This window comes from Fringilla coelebs (assembly GCF_963513975.1).
Source record: "Fringilla coelebs genome assembly, chromosome: 3".
NCBI classification, from domain to species: Eukaryota; Metazoa; Chordata; class Aves; order Passeriformes; family Fringillidae; genus Fringilla; species Fringilla coelebs.
In genome coordinates this window covers 69,388,666-69,403,797 of record NC_140030.1, presented here as the reverse complement: position 1 = coordinate 69,403,797, position 15,132 = coordinate 69,388,666, and the positions used below count along the sequence as shown (strand labels likewise).

The following is a 15,132-nucleotide window of genomic DNA, read 5'->3' as shown; positions in this document are numbered from 1 at the left end:
TTAGCACCCAGTGAATGTCACCTCAAACCCTCAAGACTAATTTAAAAAAAAAAAAAATTACAAATTCTTTCTGCTCATGTTGATCTTGCATACACTACTAAAATATTCCCAGCCTGTAATTCCAGCAACAGAAATCTCTTAGATATCTTCAGCATTTTTTATTCAGTGTGGGAAGAGAAAAATAGAAATTTCCAATGACCAATTTCTGTCTGCTTCCAAGTGGGTTTTCATGGGGAAGAAAATATTGTCTGTTGTAGGTTTGGGATTAGAAGGTTTAGAAAATCTTCATTTAAATTGATTTGCTAGCTACAGTAAGTCAAATTGACTATCATGCATTTTAATATACAACTTGTTGAACAATGAATGTTAACAGTGTCAGGAAAGTGTTTAATTTTTCTCAGAATATTATCATTGATAAAAATCTGGAACTTGTAAGTCCTAGAACAGCATTATCACTGTACATGCTGAAGAATATCCATCTCCTTGTGGTTTGCCTAATGTTTCCAAACACTCTGTTGATAGCTGTTTCTTTGCTTGTAGGTTTTTTCTGATGTATCTTATTAACAAAGACGAAACCGAGCATACAGGACAGGTAGGTTGAACAGCTCTATTAATGTCAGCTGATTCTAAAATAAAAATCATTCAGACTTGGAAAAACTAAGATTTTTCTGATGAACAGCCTCCTTTATGGTATGGAACCTAATTCTCATTCTTCTAAGCAATTCTGAAGACTTTGTTTGCTTTATGTTAGGGTGTATCAACTCCGAAGCACTTTGTATTCCTTTTTTGGTAACTGAACCTGTTAGATTTAAATTTTTATTTCCACAATATATAAATACATACTATAAACAAAAGTAATGAGAAACAGAACATTGAAGTATTCTGTGAAAGCAACACTTCATTTCTCTCTTTTGATCCTTTTTTTAATAGTCTTTGTCTTTTATTATTGTCATCTGCATATAATCTTCTATGTCTACATTCTGAGTAAGCCCATATGAAAGAACTTGTGCATGTATCTAAAATTAAAAATATGTGAACTTTTCTCTGGAGGTTTCCACTCTGCTCTCTGCTCTTTCAAACTTCTGGTACCCCCTTCAATTTCCTTTAAGTATACTAAAAGTCACTAAGAAATTTATGACATTTACAATCTTTTTCTTTCCTACTGACAGTCTTTCAGCTGACTAAGCAAATGTTCCTGTGTTGCAGATCAAAACACAAAATAACTGTATAGTATCACATATATAACCCTACAGAAGGGTCAGAAGGATGATTTGCTATAAATATATGTAGTTTACTCTTTCTGAACTCTGACATGTGTGCTGTAATCATCTTCTTCGTACAAATCTCAGCCTTGTCCAGTACAAGATTTTATGTGTCTGCTTTGCTATTTTTGAACATCCATTTGTCATTTGAGAATTTCATACTAACTCAGATTTTTGAAAGGCTTTTTTATTTGCACTTTCCGTTTTCTTGGCAGTTTGTCCTACTGTATTCACTGAAGAGAGATTTCTACTAACTATTCAGTTTTGATACTGTGACAGTAATAGGTGGTATTTTGAAAATTGATCATACTTCATACCACATAACTTCTAGGAACATGCTTTAGTGGTAGACGTGACAATAGTTTATGGTAGGATTCAATGATCTGAAAGGTCTTTTCCAACCTAAATAATCCTATGGTTCTGTAACTGGTGTAACATATGTCGTTTCTACCATGAAATTTTCATAATAAAAACAACATTTAAGTGGTGTGATTAAAATAGAAATGAACAGACATATTCTTTACTGTTCTTTGGAATTTCTCGAAACAGAACCCTACCCAAATAATCAGAAAGGAAGAAATACTGAATGCCACTGACTCAGAAAATACTGACTATAAAGGTCCTTTTGGTTTCTGTATTGTTTGTAGACATGTTTTGAAATGACTGATGCAGAAATTTGATCAAATTTCTATTACAGAAAATGTTCTGCTTACCCTGCTCTCTGTCTTGTGGCTGGCTTTAATTGAGCTTTACAGTGCTCCTTGATGTGCAAAAAGAAATAAAGTACCTGGTTCTCTTCTGTGCATTTCTATAGTGCTTTTTGACCAGGTGACAAAACCTAAAAGCTATTCTAAACTAATCAATATCATTAACGTGATTTTTGAAGATTGATATTCAACAACCTTGCATGCACAGAATCAAAAAAAGTGAAGTGATATATAAATAAAAGAGGAAAAAAAGTAATGGTTGATGATTTCTCATTAAATCAAGTTAAATCATTTAAACTGTGTTTCTTTCAGGAATCCTATGTTTGGAAAATGTATCAAGAACGGTGCTGGGAGTTTTTTCCTGCTGGTGATTGCTTCCGAAAACAATATGAAGACCAGCTCAACTAAGCAAAAATGAGGATTTCTGGACAAAAATATCCATATATTTCCCAGCTCTTTTTGGAATGTCTAAAAGATTTCTAAAATCCCCAAAGCTGTGTGCTTTTTGGAGCACCAAAGCTCTGTTTTTAATGATCCAACTGCGCTTTTATTTTCTTGTGTATTTGCTTTGAGAACACTGGAGTAAAGAACAATGAAAAATTACAGCAACTTTGGAACCAAACCAACCACTTGCACAGACAAAAGATGTCCCTATACATAACATGCACACACAAGTAGAGACTTGAGACAGCTTATTTTTGAAACTGCCAGATGATACCCTTGTCTAAAAGATCACACATGGGGTGACATGGTAGCAACACTCATTTGGTCTGTTTATTTCATCATCCTGGAAGGAACTATATATAGTTCACAGAGCACCATAAAAAGATTGTTGTGGACACTAAGTTGTGGGGAAATAGTGCCTTACTATATGTGGGTTGAGCTATGCAGAAGATGAGTGCATGATGACATAATTTTTTTTTTCTTTATGTCTTCCCTTCCAATTTAATATTTATTTTGTGGTTTTGGTGGGTTTGGGAGGAAGGGATTTGATTGTGCACATCTTTTTAACAAGACTGGAGTGTCTCAGGACAAGATTAGGTTATTCTCATCAAGTTCATTTCACATTTACCTTCCTCTTTAGCTTTTTGCTCTTATTTTGGTAATGCTCTGATACAACACTGCTACTTTATGAAATCTTTGTATGAATACAAGACAGCTGCAAAAAACACTTTAACAAGAAATGTTTCATTGCATGTTTATTATGCAAGTTTAAAACAATCAAAAAACAACCTTCAGAAACAAGTTGATCAACATGAAAAAACATTCACAATAATTATATCCATAGTAATAAAGTGTTGTGGGCTTTATTGTACATCTGGAACAAGTGTCATCAACCAACAATATGAATATATGTTATGAATTTGACAGTAATTTTAGTTTCTTTTTTTTTTCTTTCTTTCATTTCTGCCACCTGTGATCGATAGTGGAGTTGAAGATTTTCTTGTTAAATTATTTTTTAAAAGCAAAGCTGAAGCAATATCCATTCAGGGACTCCATCAGTTACACCATGAAACACCAATGATGTGTACATTACTCCATTTTGAGTCCTTTTCAATTGTAATGCCAATCTTTACAAATAAAAAGAGACATTCAGAATGGAAACAAGCTGGTTTGGTAGCATTTGAAGTCTTTGTTATAGAGTCTTTTTATCAATTCCTAAGTTAATTTCAACTACTTCAAACCAGGATTAAGTTACTCTTCGCTTAATGAAAAGTTTTGGTACTGTTTTTGGCCTGGAGTTTTTGCTGTTCTGTTGCTCTCCCTCATTTCTTTACAGGTCACATTTTTGTCATTAAAAAAATTCTGTATCAATATTCAGTTTTAACTAAAAAAAAAAAGAAAAAATAACATTTAAGAGAATAATCACTTTAAAACGCTAAGACTGTACTCTTAAAAGCCAGGCTTTCAGTTCTGTGAATTTTGCTGAATTTGGTATCCTGTTCACAGTTCTGGTAAAATTCTCTCAAACTTTGCAAGATTTGAAGCCAGAGGCTGGGCAGGGTGGTGGCAGGGCAAGGGACAGGTACAGCAACTACAATTTGTATTCAGTTTTTAAACCACTCCCACCCAGGCTGGACTGTTCAGTACAGCTCTGTTTTCTCCCTATTTGGAACAACTTCATAAAGCACCTTTTTCAGCCTTTCTGGGATTTGTGTCTAAGGTTTAGAAATGGGGAGTTGTACTGAGGTTTCTTTTTGGGTGTACAATGTGAGATTAGTTGTTATGTAAAACACGCAGGTACACAGGCTATTTCAGTTTTGCAGGTTTTGTAGAAAAATCTATAGCTAATGATTCTGAGGGATATTTCCAGATTCCTTTATCTCCAAAACAATTTCAAATGGGTGTTGTAGGTAAATACCAGAATAAATGTGGCATGTTTCTTTAACCTCAAGTTCCAAGTGAAAGAACTCCTGGGGCATCCTACCTGTTGAATCCACTATGCTGTTTAACAAATATTTGAGAAGCCAGGCCTAAACAATAGAGAGGTTTTTTTTATGATAAGGTCAACTGATTATATGGTGGTGCAAAAAGTTTAGGTATGAAAAATCTTCATGTATTAAATCAATTATAGCTTTTACTGAAGCAAATTCCTGCATCTGGGAGCTGGTCAGGAGAGTTTACAAGATTAGTGTTCAGTGCTGAAAAAGGATTTGGGCTTTCTTTGGCAGACCTTCAGACTCTGGTTCATGCAGTCCCCTCTGCAGTGGCTGTAGGCTTTCTGTGAGTCCCAGAAACTTAGCATTTCCTGTTTGATGCACTAAGTTTGTCATTTATCTTAACAGGTAATTCAGGAGAGCATTTATCTTAACAGGTAATTCAACAAAAAAAACCTCTAATGTGCACTTTTAACAGGATAATATTATTCAAGCAGTCCACATACTATATAATACACCCTGTGGGATACAATTTAATGCAGTTAAATTTATTTTAGCCTTAGACAAATTTGAAAAAATTCTTAGATTTTACTGAAAATTACTGAACTTCCTGTGACTGTTCCAAATGCAACTTCTTTGAATTTTTGTGTTTTAAACAGTCAATCAATACAGACAGTTCATGCCTTTAATAGTTGGATCAAAAAAATCAACATTGACACAAGTGTCCTGTATACTAGCACAATGTACAAGAGCAGGTGATAATAGCATGTCACTTGAAACCTACAGTTTTAAATCCAAGGAATTAAAAAACTGGTGTTTATGCATGGTTGTATTTAAGGTATGGTTATACTTATACATACATTTGTGTATGCTAATGGTTTTTTTCATCTATTAGTTATATTTACTGATTGTGTCAGTAAAACAGTAATTTTCAGGGGGAAATAAAGTGTCTTTGCTTTATTGAAAAAAGCAAAGACAGAATTTTTGCTGTTTATCTCTGAAGTCAAAAAAAAATTGAGAAGACCTCCAAAACTGATGATCCCAGCACATCTGTGTTGATTTCAGCAAAGGAATGAAGAAATGAAAGCCAATAGAAAAACAAAGTAAGATGGAAGAGTAGTTGAGGTGTGATTTATTTCTGGAAGTTGTTACCTCCTTATATATTTCTCCCTTTCAATTGACAATTTTTACACCTTCTTCTGATTATCTGTTTTATGTCTTTTCTATTCCTTTAAGTTTGAAGCTTATCTGTGTTTTTTTTTACTGAGACAATCACAGAGAATTGAACGAAAGATAATGATTCTATAATATCCTTGGCCACTGCATGGCTACAAGATTAATTCTGATCACATTAATATGCTATTAAGTTGTTCAATATTTTAATTTTTACTATCTTTCTACTGTTGCTGAGCTCTTACTAATAGGAATTGTTTTATTTTAATAATTAATGTTTATTTCTATAGCTATGATAATATTTCTGCCATCCTCAGAGGCACTAAATAATTCAGTTTACTTACATAATCACCTGTGAAGTATTTATAGGATATCATGTTTTCTAAACTAGAATATTTTAATATTTTTTTTTGTTCATTAGCCAAAACAAATAAAACTGGTGTCCAAAACAATCTTTGTCAAATGATAAGACATCTATCACAGAGAGCATGGGTGGGTATGTTTTTTGATTAAATCTGTCTAATATTTATGCTCAAAAATACAGCTTCTGCAATCTCTCTCCTTTAAGTCATAGCTGCTTTTATTTGTATGATTAGTTGCTTCTTTATCATTTTTCTTTTCTAAAGCCAAGCCAGACCATAGAAGCTAGGTTACAAATTGAATTTCACGCTATACATATCTTAAATAATTTCTTAAAGAAAATTTGCAAGATATTCAAGCAGAAAGATATATTTATACCTTTTTTAGGGGTTTTTTTGTGGTTTTTTTTTCTGGATTACAATTTTCATTTTCATCTGCATAATATTTTAAATGTATCCATGCAACTCCTTCCATTTTACTTCACGATTATCTTTTTGGTTTGGATATTGTGAATCGGATGTTTAGGCAAAAGGAAGTGTCTCTCTTATGTGGTAGGGAAGACCCTTCTCAGCAGTTACTGAAGATCTCCATCAGCCCAACAGCATCCTTCTGCCATGTCAGTGGAGGTCAGGAGTTGAGGCAATTCTTGATATGAGCATCTTGCTTCTCTAATAACATGGCTACGGGCTAATCTGCAGTTACGAAGGCTTAACCTATTCTTTTGCTGCTGAATGGGAACATCTGAGCTAAAGTTATCATGAAAAGAATGTATTGAAATTTTTGGAATGGAAGGGGGGAAAGCTGAAAACCTCACAATTAAAATAAACTGAAGGTCCTTGCTGTTGGTCCATTGTGTAAATGCTCCAAGTTTGCACACAAGATGCAGTCAGTGACTTTGTAGAAATTGCAATTGCACTAACTAAAGACCTCTCTCTCTAGGTATATGTTTTAATAAGAACCTTTGGAATGCTGAAGGAATGGCTAAAGAATTCTGGATCATGGGAATTGAGAACTGAAATAGATCAAAAGGTTTTGATTAGTTGTTTATGTAGTGCTAGGATAGAATGAAACTTCATGAATTGATGGCACTGAAAAAATAGAACATTGCTGGGATAATCAGAGAAGGGAAAGTCCTCCAGTCCTGTAGCTACAAGTGAATAAATGGAAGAAGGGTAAAGCGGTCACGCGCTGTTGTATTTCTTCGGAGATTAATAAATTGCAGTAATTTTGGAGAAGTGTTGTTCTCAGTGTGAGCTGCACGACAGGCACAGTGCGGCTCAAAGACGCGCTATTCTGTGAGCCATGCTGTGCCTGTCGTGCAGATCAGCAGGGAGGGAGGAGAATGGATGGCATCTGCCTTAAACAGTGGCATCCAGAGAGGCTGCTCTCCCCTCCTGGGGTATTGTGCTCACGCTATGCTGAGTGCATCCCCTGCTGAAGGGGTCCCTTCCCATCTCCCTCAGTGCCAGGGAAAGGAAGACAAGTGAACATCTGTGTTCTCTTGGTTGTGTTACTGGCTCAGTCCTCTGGCTGCAGACTGTGCCTCGCTGTACCTGCTGGTACACACACACTTGCAGACGCTTCCTTGTGAGAACAAATTGAAGTTAAATTGATTAAACAGCTGCTCAGTGCTGACAACAAGGCATGTCCTTTTATCGTGTGGTCTACGTAATGGAAGGAAAGTTGTAAATTCACTGAATAGGAAATAGAAAAAAAGTAATGCCACTAGACCATATAGTGGCAATTGATTTTTGAGTCTGTCCAAACAAGATAAAATTTCAGGCACTATGTAAAATACTGTGAACTTCTTAGGTATCTGCAATCTATATTAGAATAAGTAGCTTCATAGTTTTGATGTAACTACTGATCTGTTTTAAAGGGATTTACAATGTAACCCTAAATAATAATTAATAATAAAATGGTAATAAATATAATAATAATATGGTAATATATAATAACCTTATTTTAGAAAAGAGCAGTGGTTCACAGTGTTCTGTGCATATCTGCAAGACCACTTGGTGTTTAAATAAATCTGACAGAATGGAATGAGCTTTGGACAGGAAATACTGACACTGAATTTATTTTCTTCACTGGTTCTTTATGCTCGGACAAGTAGAATTAATAATAATTTAAATACAAAAATGTAAAGATACATCCATAGAATGTGGAATTTGTCTCACCCTGATTTAGATTTCATTGTTCTTGACTGCAATGAGGCAATTTTTATTTCTATTTGCTCAGACTTCTTCCCCATATGAGTAGGTTAATATCCCATACTTTGCAGTACTTGGAAGTGATTATATGCAAAGGCCAAAATAATCCTGGATCGTTTCAGAAAAAAATACAATATAATTTTCCTAACTAGTATTCCTTGGCAATATATGAGATCCATTTCTTGTTTAAATTTTTCTTCTGCAAATGATTTCACAAACCTCTTGTATGTCACAGACTGGAAATCATTCTTTTTATCTTTTTCTAAATCTTTATTTGTCTGAACGATCCTTAACATCTAAAACATGCAAACATAAATTAGGGACTTTCCAGTAGTGGGTGTTAATATCAATCTCCAAAGTATATAATCAATAATCTATATACTTTTCACTTCTATATGCATCATGGAGCTCATGTATAATTACTTACTAATTAGTTATGATGTTTTTGTAAGGAATCTTTATGCAGTCTGAATTACAGTAACCTCTTATCTGGACTTACTTGCTTAAAAACCAAAATAATCAAAGTAATTAATAAGCCTGCAAGAATAATATACACATTTCACCTACATCATTTATATGCAGACTATGAGTTCCTTGCCGTAGGAATCCAACAGAGTTACAGAAGGCTGGTTAAAATCAGCTTCTGAGGAGCAATCTGACTAATACTGCTCAAAATGTTCTGCCTGGGAGTATTGCTAAAAGACAAGTCACGTTAAACTCTCCTCTATTGTTTGCTGCTCAATTTGTCAATTGCGGCAATTTAAGTACGAGAAACTGTAACTCTGAAAGGAAATTACTCTACAAGGCTGTTTTAGAGTTTACATTTTGCATTTATGAGCAGCTCTTGACAAACTGTGGCCCAGTTATACAGTTTGCAGTTTAACCATTATTTGTGTCTAGAAACATCTGTGCAGGCATTGCTTTGACCAAGTTGACCTAGATGCAGTTAGCAAACTTATTTTCTGTGCTTGTGGTCGTGCCACTGTAGACTGGTGAAGCTCAGATATCCCAGAGCCCTGCTCTCATTATCTGATATTTTTTTTTTTGGCTTTGCATCCTCATTGTATCTTCCTGTGGCTTAATATGTGTTCTCACAGTTTGGACTACTTTTATTACCTGAAATCCTCTAAAGTTTCTCCACTATATGTAAATTGTTACATGCTCCAGAAACTCAAAGAGTATAGCCAGGGGGTCTAAGTAATGCACCAGAATTAACTGAACAGGGGGAGATGTTGGGATAAGATGGATTCTGGCTCAGGCTACTGGATCTAGGGTATCATATTTCTAGGTCAAATGCTCTCTTCTTTTCTGTGGACAAGACATGCACAGAATAATTATACAAACCTGTCCAGTTGCATGGGAGCAATGACAGTTTCAAACAATCACAAAAGCAGGAAGTGGCAATCCTGAGAAAATAAATGCACCGGTTCACAAAACTTTATAAAAACCAGAGTAGTAAAGGGTCAGCAGCAGGCAAAATGAATTGTTTTGAGAAAACTAGCATTATTCTAGCAATATACCCAGACACAGCTGAGGAACATAGAAGAACTAATGCATGTGATTATATTTAGGGAAGTCTCAGACTTACTGTATATATTCTGACTATGCTATGCATGGATGGCAGAGTTGGCTGTATGGCAGTGAAAGCACAATTACCTGTATTATAACATGTGTGGCATGACCAGCTGGAAAAGGGAAACTCTGGCATAAATACTAATTAGAGAAGAATTAACATTTTTAGTGGAAAATAAGTCTTTTGGATGCATACAGATATTGTTAGATACTTTATCACTGTTATTACATGGTGAAATGATATAGTACCCTCTAAATATTCAAAATTAACTTACTCAATATGGGACCTGAAAAGATTGATGTTTCTGTATATCGCTTTTACAATACCGCTGTATTCTTAATATGATTCAAATTAATTAATCTGGTCTAATTTGGAGACATAAAATAAGTGTAAGAATAATGTTGGGAAGAAATGCTTATTTCTTTTTGAGTCTTGTAACCTCAGAGCTTTTTAACTGGGTGAATTTCCCAGATTTTCTCTTGAGTAATGAGAACATACAGTGTTGCAGCCACAAAAGGAAATCAATTTCTAAGGAAAACACTGTCTTAATTTCTGAAAATTCATGAGGACTGTATTGATCTGATAAATATTTCTACTTTTCTCCAAGGAGAACAGCCTTTGAAAACTATTGTATCTGTGTTCTTAAAGACAATTCTTTTCTGAGGGGGTAGTGGGGGGAAGTCAACAGTACAACAATATGAAGCTTAATTTCATTAAATCATCATAATAATAATTGCATTTTACTTAATTTTGTTAAAGATTTAACTAACTATTTTCTGAGCCATTTGCACTAGTTTTGCAGGAAGGGCAGTTTCATTGGACGGGATTCTTCCATTTATAAAAGAGATTACTTTGGAAAAATATCATGCCAATTAAATAAAAGAAACAGAAGTCTAGAAAATCATGAGTCCTGCTCAGAATGTATGGCAACAGTTGTGCTAACCCTAACCCTACATAAAATGGACAAGGGAACTAAACTGTGGTTCCTGGGATATACTCTGGAAATCGGAAAAAAATCTTTCACTGGGAGAGGGCTGCAGCACTGGAAGAGTTGTCCAGGGACTCCTCTCCTTGGAGATGTTCAAAGTTCACGTCTGAGTAGAAACCTGAGGTTAAATGCTATCCAAAAGTGCTATCCAAGAAAGACTGCTTTGATTCTGTTGGACAGAGACATCAAAAGTGTTCTTACTGTTTCCTAAGCCTCCAGTTGTAGGGGCAATTAATTTTGGATACAAATTGCTGGGCTACATGTCCATTTAGTCACACATAGTAAAGCCACTGTACTTTTGTGCTTTATTATCTGTCCTAAAAGTTTGTATAGAACTTTCTTTTTTTCTCCAGAAGTTCACTGTGATTTAGAAAGGTCATGACAATGGGAAGGTCTTTAAAAACTGAAGTAACTTGGTTTTTTTTAACCTGAAATAAATCTCTAAGTTCTCAAAAAATTTGAAAGTAATTCTGTGGCTTAAATTTTATGACTTTAATCCATGAAAAGGAATTACCTCTTGGAAGGTAATAATCTGGATATATACCTGATGACAATGCCATTGTTGTGGCCTGTTTGAAAGAGATTGAAGTGTGTCTGACTGACGAGTTAGAATGCCTAACAGAAGGCTATTAGGAAACAAACTTGACAATAACTTTCATTTCTGCTTTCTTCTGCTCCCTTTCAGTTGTCATGGTCTTTAAAATTCTGTTTCCCAAAATATCCTCCTGTAACCTATTATACTACTATTTACTGCATGAAACTGTTTATCCTTAAAACCAGAAAAAACAGGCCAACCTTCTTTTAAAAAAATGCAAATTGTTGCCCTGTCAAGATTAATTGCAAAGAACACTATCAGAAACTAATATTGCAAATTATGTTTAAAGGAGTCTTTTGGTCATAACAGGTTTTATAGGATAAAACATGTCTAAACATTCATGGGGTTGCAGAAATAAATAGGTGAATTCAGTAAAATAAGATCCACAAACAAATCATAATCAATGGAAGAAAAAAAGATCACTAATTTCTATCAAAACTATTTTTTGGGAAAAGGAAATTACTTAGAAAATGTATTTAATGACTTAGACAATTAGATGTGTTCTACAGAACTGTAGAAAATCATTCAAAACTGAAAATTCATTTATAAAGCAAAAAGGTTTCTGAAATTTATTTTTTTTTCTCTGGGGAAAATAATTTAAAATACAGGGTTTCTATTAGAATTCTTTTGAATGGTTCTTTTTTTAGGCAGAACAGGGAGCAACCTCTGGCTAAGCAGGACTTGGAAAAATAAATCTAGAATACAATGAGAAAATGTTTGTGTTGCCCCAGCTTTAGAAAGAGCAGGATTTGAAAAAGGGCAGATATACCCCTGAGCACAGTTTTGTGGCAGTATTCTAGCATGCCTTCTGCTTGTGGCTGAAGAAATTTGTGGGCTGGATTGCAGCTGCCCTGCATGCTGAGAAATGCTAAGCCTCTTTTATATGCTTGACTGCATGCCATCACCAGGCATGCAGCAAAGACCAAACAGTGGGGAATTAGAGACATAAAAATTATCTTCTCAGCTTCTCTGGCTTGTTGCAGACACAGATAGAACAGAGTTATTACCAGGATTCTCCCACTGGGAGCTCTTCAGGCTTTGTAACCAAAATGAAATAATTGAACCATGCAGCACGGCTGTTGAAAGAGTTCTGGAAAAAAAACCGCTGGAAAAAGCAGAAGGCTTCCATACATCTTGGAGAGTTTTGAACAGCCCTTATGGCAGCGAGCAGCTTGAGGAGACACCTTCATTTTTGGAAAGAATATTGCAGAATTTATCTGTTAATGTGGTAAATGGTTCCTGTGGAGGAATAGCTACAGGGTAAAGGTCACGTTGACATTCTCTTGTTGGCTGACCAAGGACTGGGAAAGTACCAAACCCAGCTTGTCTGAGTTCTTTGCACCTGCAACAACATTGTGTCCTTGAGCATAGCTGTAGTATGATAACAGTAAAGAGGATGAGACGTGAGAAGCAGAAATATAAGTTCTCAAGGATGAGGAAGAGCTGATATTGCAGTATAACCAATAGATTGCTTAGCTTACAGAATATGCATGAGCTTATTACTTGCTGTGTATAAATGTTTGGTGCTTATCAATAATTTTGGAGCTTGCTGATCCTCGTATTGGGAGTCCAAGACTTCCCTCACTGTGACAGGTTACGACTGAGAATTTCCTTCTTTAAACAGCAATATAAGATAGAAAGATATAAAAGTAACCTGAGCTGTCTGATTCACAAGAATAATGAAAGAATAAATAATTTGTGTGTATAAAACTTGAAGCTTGATATTTGCAAGTAACCTCGGTCTTTTTAATAATGTGATTATTGCTTTATGAAAGTGACAGAAACATATTTTATTTAAAAAAAAAAAAGAAATCATGGTGAAATTACCAGGTTGTCATTTTCCCCCTTCATTTAAACCTCAAAGTCCATTTGAGTTGTGGAAAGTCTGATTTCCAGAGTAAGGTGAGTTCCCAGCTGAACATGAGCTGCCATTCAGGCTGGGACCATGGGGAGCACCAGCGTGGGGTGTGTGTGGGAGAGTCTCCTGGGGATCCTGATGTGTAGGTGTTGCACAACTCAGGGAGATCAGTCTGGTAAATCAAATCAAAAACACCCTGGCACCCTGTAGCAGAATGAGGCACAGTTATTCAGATTTTAATTTTTACTCCATTGTTTCAGAAAGAAAATAATTTTAAAAGCAACTGTTGATTCTTATATTCTTAAATATTTCTATTCTTAAGAAACCATTGCAATATATGAGTGTGTTGTCTGAGTAGATACATAATACTTACTTTCTCTTTTTGTTGTCTGGAAACCAATTCCCAATTGTCAACAGGCTGTGCAAAGGGATTCTGGTATTTTTCCTGTTTACTGATTTTCAATTTGTGATAATTTCTTGACTATCAAAAGAGGAAAAAAGATTTCTATTCAGAACTACCTACCTTTTCTTGAAACTTAATAGCAAATGTATGTTAATTTGCTTCAAATGCTTTCTTTTCCCAATCCTTTTTCATTGTTTCAAATGCTAATTCTTTTTTCTGTGTCATATGTTTTTGCTTCATTAGTGGTTAACCTTTTCCCCCTGAGGATTTTGCCAGTCACAAAGCTGTTCAACTGTCTCCTGGAAAAACAGAATTATGACTTTTTCACCTGCAAATTTGTGAGGCTTATTTTCTCATATCTGTACTTATTATTTTGTTATTTCTGTTAAATTTTTATTATTATTTAGTAATCTCTGAACTCTCTCTGGATACCTAAGTCTTAGAACAGAAAATTTAGAGTAACGTGCTTACCACTTAAATGAATGTATTCTGTGTCAGACATTTAGGAAGAATATGCAATTAAAGATAAGGATCCAAAGCCATTCCAAATTTGTTATTACCTCCAACAATCACTAAATTTGGAATGTTATCACATACAGCTGCAAGGAAAACATCTTACCTTAAGTAGCCTATAGTGTTCCTGTTAATGTCAACTGTGTGTAGGCATTCATACATTTTCACTTAAAGATTCAAATATAAACCAATGAAATAGAATTCCCTCTATAAGATTCTTTACATGCCTCAAAAAAGGCGACAGTGAAGAAACAAGGAGTCAAAAATTCACTTTTTTTGCTTAGTATCTTTTCATGCTTCATTTAACAAATATTGTTATGTTGTATTAAAGCAATGAAGACTTGTTAATGTAATACTCTTGAAAAAATCCAGATGTGTTGATGTGGGGTGGATTTTCTCATAGATATGTGTAACAGAGATCCCAGTTTTTGATATGAAAAAGACTTTAGAAATCCCAAAAGAAGAAAAAAATCTTGATCATGAAAATAGTAACATTACGATTTGGGGCTTTGCATTTAATATGTTGTCCTTATGAAATATATTTAGATTTTGTTGCACACTTTTATTGTTTTATGCTTTCACACAAGCTGGCTCCTTCAATTGCTTGTTCTGGTTCAAATGGAACCTCCTGCAGCCTTTCCCAGCCAAGGAGGTCCATGACAGCTTTAAAGGAGGTTGTGAGAAAAAATGGCCTCTGAATTTTGTAAGATTACCCTGACTGAAAATGTTGAACTCACATTCTTTCACAAATTTTTGAAAGCAAGAGCATAGATTTAATATTTTGTTCTAGTTTCTGTACAGAATAGACTTATGTTTTATACAGTTGCACATAACAAACTGTATTTGAAGAGAGCATATCTCTCAAACATCCTTCTTTTCTTATATTACGGTAACAGACTGTACAGAAACAAACTTTTCTTTATTTATTTCAATGCTTGATCAGCCTCAATTATAGAAATCGAAACCTTATTTATAAAGGTTCTTTGTCAAGTACAACAAAAAAGAATTTTTCTATACTTTACCTATCTTAACCTTGTTTTTCTAAAGTGCTTTTTCATACTCTTGTACATGCCCACACAGATGTTTTGTTTCCTATTAAGTCATCTCTC

At 34.7% G+C, this 15,132-nt stretch overlaps 1 protein-coding gene across 6 annotated transcripts in view; it reads left to right on the top strand.

Moving 5' to 3' along the window:
- Window positions 1-3,577, top strand: part of RYR2 (ryanodine receptor 2) — a 377,699-nt gene extending 374,122 nt beyond the window's left edge. For all 6 annotated transcript variants that reach the window (XM_084203478.1, XM_084203479.1, XM_084203477.1 and 3 more), the window contains 2 exons: window positions 541-592; window positions 2,282-3,577. In XM_084203478.1, the coding sequence (XP_084059604.1) occupies window positions 541-592; window positions 2,282-2,377 (148 nt within the window). In that variant the 3' untranslated portion in view covers window positions 2,378-3,577. The remainder of the gene's footprint in view (window positions 1-540; window positions 593-2,281) is intronic.
- Window positions 3,578-15,132: the final 11,555 nt, after the last annotated feature.